Source organism: Montipora capricornis, chromosome 1 (genome assembly GCF_036669925.1).
Source record: "Montipora capricornis isolate CH-2021 chromosome 1, ASM3666992v2, whole genome shotgun sequence".
NCBI lineage: Eukaryota > Metazoa > Cnidaria > Anthozoa > Scleractinia > Acroporidae > Montipora > Montipora capricornis.
The window spans coordinates 19,394,024-19,404,023 of record NC_090883.1 but is presented as its reverse complement, the minus strand read 5'-3'; the positions used below and the strand labels follow the sequence as shown (position 1 = coordinate 19,404,023).

General features: G+C 39.8%; 1 protein-coding gene across 1 annotated transcript in view; it reads left to right on the top strand.

The window, feature by feature from the left end:
* The window catches only part of LOC138052150 (neuropeptide FF receptor 1-like), a 29,713-nt gene extending 20,419 nt beyond the window's left edge, over window positions 1–9,294 (top strand). The window contains exon 3 of the mRNA XM_068898528.1: window positions 8,368–9,294. Within this exon, the coding sequence (XP_068754629.1) occupies window positions 8,368–8,751 (384 nt within the window). The 3' untranslated portion in view covers window positions 8,752–9,294. The remainder of the gene's footprint in view (window positions 1–8,367) is intronic.
* Window positions 9,295–10,000: the final 706 nt, after the last annotated feature.

Genomic DNA, 10,000 nt, shown 5'->3' with positions numbered 1-10,000 from the left:
GGTTTGGATGCTCTAAATTTTCGACGATAGCCATCTTCGGTAAGGTCATATCTCTTCATTAACGCGATCTTTACCCTGTCATAATCCTTAGCTGCGTCCTCCGATAGACGTGAATACACTTCTAGTGCCCGTCCAGACAACAGAGCACTGAGCTTCGATGCCCATCCATCTTTTTTCCACTTAGCTGTCTCGGCAAATCTCTCGAACCTCTGCAAATACGCGTCCAAATCGTCTTTGCCATCAACAAACGAGGGGAGTTTAGGTGCCTTAGCCCGATCCTCTCTCACTTCAGGACGCCCGTCAGCATTCTCCACAGCCAAACGTGCAATCTCCAACTCGTGTTCTCTTTTTGCCGCTTCAATAGCCTCTTTCTGTTTCAACAGCTCGGCTTCCATCTCCAACTTTCTTAGTTCGCGTTCTTGTCGTCTAGTTTCTCTCTCTTCATCTTCCCTTCTGCGCCTTTCCTCCTTCTCTTCCCCTTCCTTTCTTTTATCCTCCTCAAGCATTCGACGTCTCTCCTCTCTTTCTTCTTGTTCCTTTCTTCGTTCTTCTTCAAACTGTCTACTCTTCTCTTCTTTTTCCTCCTCTTCCCTTCTTCTTTCGTGTTCTAGTTGTCTGCGTTTTTCTTCTTTTTCTTCCTCTTCCTTTCTTCTTTCTTGTTCTAACTTTTGTTGCTTCTCTACAAACTCGAGCAGCTTTTCTCCTTCCAGACCAAACTTTTCGCCAAGCTGAATAAATTTCTCCATTTTCACAGCGCTAAAATTCCACGGCTCTTTCACTCGCTACAACTTTTTTTTCCACAGCGCAGCTACTTCCTTCCAAGTTGTGATCCTTTCCTGGTTTCTGTAGTCGGCAAACAAATGAATTCCTCTCCCGGACAGGCCCCCAATGTTACGAGTTCGTGTGTTTTGAGGAAAGGTAGTTTGCAAACTAATCTGAACGCAGGGTTGTCGGAACAACAACAAGAAGATTTATTCCAAGAATGAACGTAGTTTCCACGAAGTAAAACTCTGAACAACACGTACTGAATAAACTTACACGGCCTCCGCCAACTTAAATGCACACAGCTTCTGTCACACTTGACTAAACACGACCAACGCCAACTCTCTTCGATTGTGAAAAACTAGTTAGAAAAACACTCCGCTTGGACTCGTCCACTTATATACTCTGACAAGAAACTTCTAGAACTTTCTAAATTAGTAATCACTCTAATTATAGTAAGATTACAAACACACCGATTTAGAAACGCTTACGTACAAACCTAAAAATAAACAAACTACGAACTCTCGCGAAGGTTCTAGACAGTAACGCTTGTCACGCAATACTATTTTTCGTAACATAACCACTCTCTTGTCGTCTTCGGATCCATTTCTCTTGTTTTACCTCGGTTAATTCAATAACACTGATAAACAACGCTTAAATTTCTCTTTACTCTCCGTCATTTTGCAAACATCCGTGGATGTTACAAAGTGGTGTACGCTGGGAGATATCCTTACGGACAACCCAATGCGTCTCATCAGTTTGATCAAACATGTTGAATGGTGTTTGGTATCGTTTGGCCACCCCTTAATTTTCAACATGTTGGACTGTCCAACATGCAACCAGCGTGTTGGATCTTCCAACATTTATAGTTTATTCGGGCCTTTATAGTCTTACCAGATGCTACAGATAATCATTGTACTTGGACCAAAAAAGCATCCGGAAATCTCCGCCCTTGTTCACGAAGGGGTCTATGGTTCGTTTCTGGCGACCATCTTTGGCCTTCCCGCTGCTGTTATTTCGCTAAATAAATATATAGATTTAGCCAAGCCTAAAAGCGGAGCTCCCAGATTAGTTATTCTTACTGCCCGTAGAAAATAAAAGGTTTCGAATTTTCCGCGTTTTGATGTTACCTGCTGCTGCTTTAATAATTAAATCATTTTGTTTGCTTTCTTCTATGGAAAAAGTCATTGCCTAACTAGTGAATTCCACGGTAAAGTTTACACAAAAAAACCGCATATCGCATGAATCACGAAACAATGAGTACGATATCGGTTTTTCGAGTGAAATTTATATTGGAATTCACCAGTTTGGGAATGAATTTTTCGATAGAAGAAAGCAAAGAAAATAGCGAAATAACAGCAGCGGGAAGGCTAAAGAGGGCCGCCAGAAACGGACCATAGACCCCTTCGTGAACAAGGGCGGAGATTTCCGCATGCTTTTTTGGTCCAAGTACAATGATTATCTGTAGCATCTGGTAAGACTATAAGGCCCCGTCCACACGTATCCGGATGCTTTTGAATCCGCAACTTTTTCTTTCCGGATACGCCTTTCGTCCACACGTATCTGGCGAATTCGATGGTGAGTCCGGAACCGTATACGTGTGAGCGCTAAATCTGGAATTTTTTTTCCTTTAGTAATCGGATGGAAGATTTTTTAATGCGGAAAGAAAAAGTTGCAGATTCAAAAATGATATGCAAATGCGTGTGGACGGGGCCAAAGTAATTCGTCGCCGCCGAACCACCCTGTCTTGTTAAATCTATCATAGGAAGTCTCAAAGTTGAGGGAATATGTCAATCAAAGTATCAAAATAACCCTTGATAGACACGTTATCATTCTGTGTAGTTTTTGGAATTTTCCTGTTCATTTTTTTGCCTTCCTGGTTAATGCCTTTTTCTATTTTGAATATAACGTGACACAATTGTTAATAATTAAACGATTATAATGGTATCATGCCACATCAGACAACTTGTACTAAAAATAAACTAGCATTATCAAGGATTCTAATGCTCTGCATTTGACGGAACGAACGAGCAATGCTTCAAAGACCCAAGACATGAACAGCCGTATACTCATCACATGTTACCGTACGAAACTCAGACCAGGGACGTTTTCATCTTGTTTGCCGATCATTTTCCCATGACGTGGAAGCCCCCATGTAAGTAAATCTGAAAATGCACCATTTTCAGTGTCTTACGTTTTTAAGCCTCGTACTTGACGCCAGAGCTCTTTATTTTATTACACCTACAATTCAGTTGTACGTTAAACACATTAGAAATATATGCATCATTTGTACATTTAAAGTTAATTGTTTTCGTTGAGACTGAAAGATTCAACTTTTTCCACTTCAACAGTCGCTACAGCCCTGAATCGCTGCGAGAAGATATTATTTATTCTCCTTTTTATCACGCATGAGTGCTGAACACAAACGCCTTGTGGGTCGCAATAACAGCATCCTTCCCTGACATGAGAGTGAAACATTTTAAAGACAACATACTACATTACCAAAGTAAAGTTCAAGTTCATTTTATTTCACACTGTTTACATCAAGTTCACAGATATTATATCGATTTAGCCAAGCCTAAAATCGGAGCTCCCTGGTTATTTTTTCTTACTGCCTGTAGGGTTAGTGAAAATAAAAGGTTTCAAGTTGTACGCGTTTTGATGTTTCCGGTTACTGCTTAATTAATTCCCGTTCTTTGCTTTCTTTCTTGGGAGGCGCGGTGGCCTCATGGTTAGTGCGCTCAACTCCGGAGCGAGTAGTCTGGGTTCAGGTCCTTGCCGGGGACATTCTATTGTGTTCTTAGGCAAGACACTTTACTCTCACGGTGCCTCTCTCCACCCAGGTGTATAAATGAGTACCTGAGAATTTAATGCTGGGGGTAACCCTGCGATGGACTAGCATCCCTTTCAGGGGGGAGTTGAAATACTCCTAGTTGCTTCATGCTACAGTAACAGGTGATAAGCGCCGGCCTGATGGGCCTTGTAGGCTTGTAGCAGACTTTACCTTTACCTACATTTGCTTTCTTTTATAGAAAAATTCATTGCCTAAAAAATGAATTCCACGGTAAATTTTACGTTAAAAACCGATTTCGCATGAATCACGAAGTGATGAGTGCAAGATCGCTTTTTCCAGTGAAGTTTACTTTGGAATTCACCAGTTTGGCAATGAGTTCTTGAACCGCATCAATTTTAAAAGAAAACAAGCACACCCTCAACGAGCGAATGGAAAAGGAAAAAATCCATTTCAGAGTCAACTGTCAATAGCCAGCGAAAAGAAGTCACGCTAAAATTAGAAGCTATAAAAAATAAAAAATAAAAATTATCAGTTCAAGGTCAAAGAAGAGTTTTACTGATGCACTTTATTCCATTTTATCACTGAAACGAGATCATTCACATTTTGATGTATTTCATTGAAACACACCAGCTCGGCTTGGAACAAGAATTGGCAAAATATGGCAAGGCAACCAAGAAAGGACAAACTTCGAACAAGATCCGCTGAAGCACTGAAATACCGTTTAGGTGCTGAAAACAAACTTCTGAAAACACAAGCTAGCAAGATTTCCCGCTAATTTTACGAGAACTCATTGCGATTACGTATTTATAACATAAGGGCAACATTTTCTTGTCACTGTCGAGGCACAACGAAAACCAGTTAGGCAAACGGATTAAAAAAGAACTTGTTTGCTCGCATTTTAGAGCGAAACAAACAAACAAATAAACTTTTCCTTTATGTCCGGATAATTGTTATTTAATTCCAGTTGAGAATTAAAATTCGATTTTCATTCCTGGACAAAGGAAGAACCGAAACCACCTTAAAAAAATAACAAACGGTTTCGTGCCCAAGGAAAGAACTTTTGGAGTAACTTCTTCCACTAAATATGAGCTACTACTGGAATTCTGTAAGGTCGTTGTCGTTCTCTTTCGCTCTCCTTTCGTTTCTGTTCTAAACATAAGTCCTCCAGGCAACATGTAACCGTATCAGAGCTTCTAAAGATATGCCAAAGTTTGCAATACAGAGAAAAAAGCAGCTCTAAGCAAATAAAAAATAAACACTCAGCTTTAAGTTTATAACGATGCTTGACTTGAATAACTGCGTAACCACCAGTGTAGACCACAGATATCATGATATGTCAAACTTGATTGAAACCAGTGAAAAATGCAGAAAGAAAACATCTTCAAAACCGTTTTCCCCCTGAAGACGAAAAGCGTTGACTGTACAAGGACTATAGTTGATGCAGTATAGCCGTGTAGCCGTGTTGAGCCACAGAAGAGGCGCGAAAACTGAAGCCTCGCTTATGTTTACAATAGATGACTTACTGATTAGAGTGTAATGTGAAGTGCTAGTTTTGTACCCCATATGAACCATGTGAGAGTTAGCCCTACAAACGGAAATGGGCCCACACAAGGACAGAGATAAACTCTGACCAGGGTGGGAACGGAACCCACGACCTTCGGGTTAGATCTCCGCTGCTCTACCGACTGAGCTACAAGGTCAGACGGGATCAGGCTGTCGGAAGTCACGGCAATAAACATGTACAAGTACAAGGAAGGGTTACGTCTTTTACAAACGTTGGCCGTGTAGCCCCTATATTTCGACTCAACTGATTATAGTGTAATAGAAGTGCTAGTTTTGTACCCCATATGAAGCATGTGAGCGTTAGCCCTACTAATGGAAATGGGCCCACACAAGGACAGAGAAAGACTCTGACCAGGGTGGGAATTAAACCCACGACCTTCGGGTTAGATCACCGCTGCTCTACCGACTGAGCTACAGTCGTGGCTATAAAACCAAGATTTCTCACATCGATGGGTTACCATATTTTCTTAACAATGGTGCTCCGCGCGCGCTCCGCTATAAATTAAAACAATAAAGATTTTCTTTATTAGCTAATTAAATAAAATAAAAACAGAGCTAATACTATATTGAATGTGTGTGGTAACCAATGTACAAATTCAAATCCTTTCGAGTTAGCCACCAAACACAAACACTACATATACTAACCCTAATCAGTACAATTTATAGTTACAGTCTTTTGACATCAGGCATTCAAAAGGTCTATCCAAAGACATACAAGATCCATGTCCTTGAATTACAGCATCACGATAAATACTACCATAAAAGCTGTCGTTAAATTAAAATATGTAAGTTCTGTCAACCGCATTTAACATAATCACGGCAATTCAGTCGGCATTAAAAAGGACTTCCCCACTGATTGACACAAACTTGAATACAGCTGATGTTCATCCTTCATTATCTTTACCAGGTCATAGCTGATTCCCTGTTTGTGATTGTATGCCAAGGAACATAAACTCATTGCAACACACCGCTGATATGCGGGTGCCTTGCCCCAATATTAAGCGAGCTGTGCAAACGCGTACGCTTCCAACATTGTCGCGCTACGCTTCGGAGATCTCGGCTCAAAACTTTGACCAGTCTCAAACTTCCTGCAATAACTTCCAGAAACGCGCAACAACCTGCAACAGTGTGAGCAAGATTTTACAGAAAATGTAACACTCAACAGTGTTGGGAGTTGTTGGCCAACAATGCTGCACCCGTTTGCACGGGGTTTTATATTTGTCCTTCTTGCTGGGCCCACCTTAGCCCTTGTGTCTATTTTTTTAAGGTAGCTTGTAACTTTTTGGTTTTGCCAAATTTTGTAATTTTATCTGAATTTGCAGTTTTCAGATTTCACTCTGCAATTTTTTTGTATTTTTGCAATTTCTGTAAAATTTACAGTTTTTTTGCGAAATCTGTCGGTTTTTTTCACCCTGCATTGATCTCACTCTGCCTTTAGTGTGTAGCGAAAATTGCAAACTTTTGTAACTTTTGCAAAATTTATTTCATGTTTTGCAAATGTCTTTAATAGACGATTTTAAAGTTCTGTGCTCGGTTACCAGGCTTTTGAATAAAGCGAGGCTGGAGTTGACCTTTCTTTGATCCAAACCTCACTGCCGAGAGTTTCTTATGTAAATATGAACTCGTTAGCATGAAAGGTTGAACAGTTTTGTGAATAAATTTGTAATTTGTGTAGCTGCGTTCGTTTGTGGACGTACCTCGGTTAACGCGATTACGTGTATAATCGTAACTATAAGAAAATTCTCGAATCTGATTGGTACTAAGGTGCCCCAATTTGCTGCCTAATCTGGGTATTGTAGTAACCTAACTGCCTGATTTGACCTGTCCGACTACAACCAGCTTGTAATCGGACAGCTCAAATTGGAAAGTTTGAAGCCAATGGAAATGTAGTGAAAAACATTAATAAACAATGAATGTAAACAACTTATCATATGCTAACCATTGAAATGAGAGAAAAAAATGTCAAGCAGAGAAGCTAGTTACCAAGGCTACGGCTGAAAAAAAAAATTCAGAGGTCCTTTATTGGACCACAGAATCTTTGTGCTTACTTTTATTCAATTCCATAGCTTTCCCTAGCATATCACAATCCCAAAATTCAACTGGACAGGTGTCGATCGAGCCGCTCTAGCAGCCGTTCAGTGGAGCACAAGACATTCCGTAAATCGCGTACACTTGCAAGCATGGTTATTCCTGTAAATAATGAAACCAAACACACAAAGAGCTGAAATAAAGAAAGCACCATACATATCCTTATTTTTTGTTGTTTCTTTGGCTTTAAAAGTAACCTTCTTCAGCTAATTCCAACATGTGGCCGTCTGGAGCGTCTTCTCGCAAAAAGTCAGCATACTCTTTCGGGACAAACGTCTTCGTTTGTTATGTCATATTCAAGTTTGCCATTTTGTAGCTTTGCAGATATTTGCAATAACAAATATTCTTGCAACATTTTCACTAACTACACTTAGCTAATTACCCACTTCTAATTTGCTCTTCTTCGTATTCGACATCGCCGAAGTATTCCTCGGTGGCAATCGATGCATTCTGCAGCGTTTCCCATGAAACATTCAAATGTCACGATTTGACCAATTAAAAAAAAAGAAAAAGATCTCATTTCATAACGCGATGGCCTGTGGCAGCCCTTCGAGTAATTAAAAGAGCAATAACTAAATTCGGTACTACTTTCAAGTTTTGTAATGACCGGTCACAATTCCTATCAGCTAAAAGCATCATTTATGCCTTCTCTTCCTGCCTCAACAGCTGAGGCCCCAATTTTTGCGCTGCACTGCCTGAGCTCTGTTTACTTGGAAGAAACAAAACAATGCAAATGGCCTAATATGGATGCCGAAAATTTGTGGTCCACAGCCCCTTTTATTGAATAATAAAATCCATCATTTAATTCTGATACAATAAATCTGCCCAGTAAAGGTGCGGGCCATGAAAAACGCAAACAGGAACAAATGGAGGTATAAACCCCAGAGAATGGGACACGGGGAGAAGGCAGAAGTTGAAAGAAACCTTTTCACTGCAATCAATCGAAGCATATGTCGAGCACATGGACTGTTGGGTCACATGACCTACGCACGACCCCAGAAGAGGATTCCGTTATTACCATTGACTTCTCCCCATTACCCAGTACTACATGGTCATATAATACAGGGCATAAAAGAGAGGACATAAAAATCCTATTTGCAGGCAAATATTTTATTTTCCAACACAGTATTTCATTTTCATCTCTTTTTTTTTTTTGACAGGGTGTGTTGAAAGTAAGAAAGAGGGTCACCTTGATGGTTTTGATCTGTACCGCAATGTTTGAAATCTCTTGGATCGCAGACATAATAGTGCACCTCACTTTGAAGAAAAATGTCAGTGATGGGATTTCCATTGCTCACACTTTGATGATGTTTAATTCAGCTGTCAATCCTTTGGTATATGCTCTGTTCAGCCAGAAATTCCGACTGAAGATGAAATGGTTGTTATGCCGCCGTTCATGTTTATTTAGAGGGCGTTTAGGTCCTGCAGAAACATCACTATCTGCGAGAGTCCTTAGCCAACCTTCGACTTCCGCTCCAGTGGAAAGCCTCCCTGCTTCTGGAAAAAACCTGGGAGAAGTCTTTCGTTTTTCAGAGATCTCCTGAGCTTAAAAAAAGCAAGCTGATTTGTGTTGTGGGCCTTGACGACTTAACAAAACCAACTCAGTGGTTACTTTTTAAAGATAATCTCTCTCTATTCAGTTATTTTATCCTTTTTGAACGCGGGTAGTTTTCAACCAATGGCCCATGTAGATAGATCATTTTGCAACCAATTTTCATATAACAATAGATAATCAGATGATTTCATTTGCAATACAATAAGTATGCAGAAATAAATAAGCACGAACAAGTTTTACTTAAGGGCACACTGACGTATTTTTTGGGGTGCGTTGCTAAGGATGTAATGGTTAAGTAATTTGAGAAAATTTGGCATTATTTTGGTCAGTTTCCAACTTTTGTAAGCCAATGACCCTAAATATGACGTCATCATACCACGCCAATGGTCACGTGACCAATAAAAGAAAACTCTAAATTAAATTTGTCTCCTTGCTACGCAATTTGGGTATTTAATCGATGATTTGATAATTTGTATTCGTTTTTGCATCCAGCCAAGCATGGTTTTCTTTTTATTTTGAAAAATGTTCTTTTTAAAGACATAAACGATACTGAAATACCCATAACTTTTTCAAAATAGATGATTTTAAAAAATCAATGCTTAGCTATATTCTGTATTTGGGGATGAAACGTGCCATGTAAAAAAAAAATAATTACTGGGTTGCCCTATGGCAAGCCCAGTCGAAAAATAGGTAGATTTCCGTTTTTTTTTAAAGTATTTTTTTCAGTGTCGGTAAAAGTCTTGCCTGTCACTCCTCTGGTAAGTGGTGTCTTTGTGCATAGAGCCTTCTGCGCGTATTTTCTTAGGATCGAGAGGGTAGTGGAACTGCGTAGATTTCTCTGGTGGACACAGTAGAATCATTAACTTAGCCTGCAATGGCGTCGAAAGTCATGTAACGCGAATGGCCTTTCAGTGGATCCTTAAACAAAATATACCCTTATGGAGCTCAATAATGGAAAGTCGGTTGGATAAACTAGGCAGGAATCTCAAAAGCGACGAGTAATGGACTTCGACAACAATCTATCGCCAATCAAGACAAAATCAAAGTGAGTTGTATTTACCTGAAGTACACAGTAATTTGACACGATTGAGTTTTCTTGTCTTCACGCACGCAATGAAATAGGAAGAGGTTTTCGCCTCTAAGAGCAAATATGTTGTTTGCTTCAATAAAATTTTCGCTGGAAAAGGATTCTGTGGTATTTTCTACCTTTGTGAATTATAATATCATGTTGTGTATTG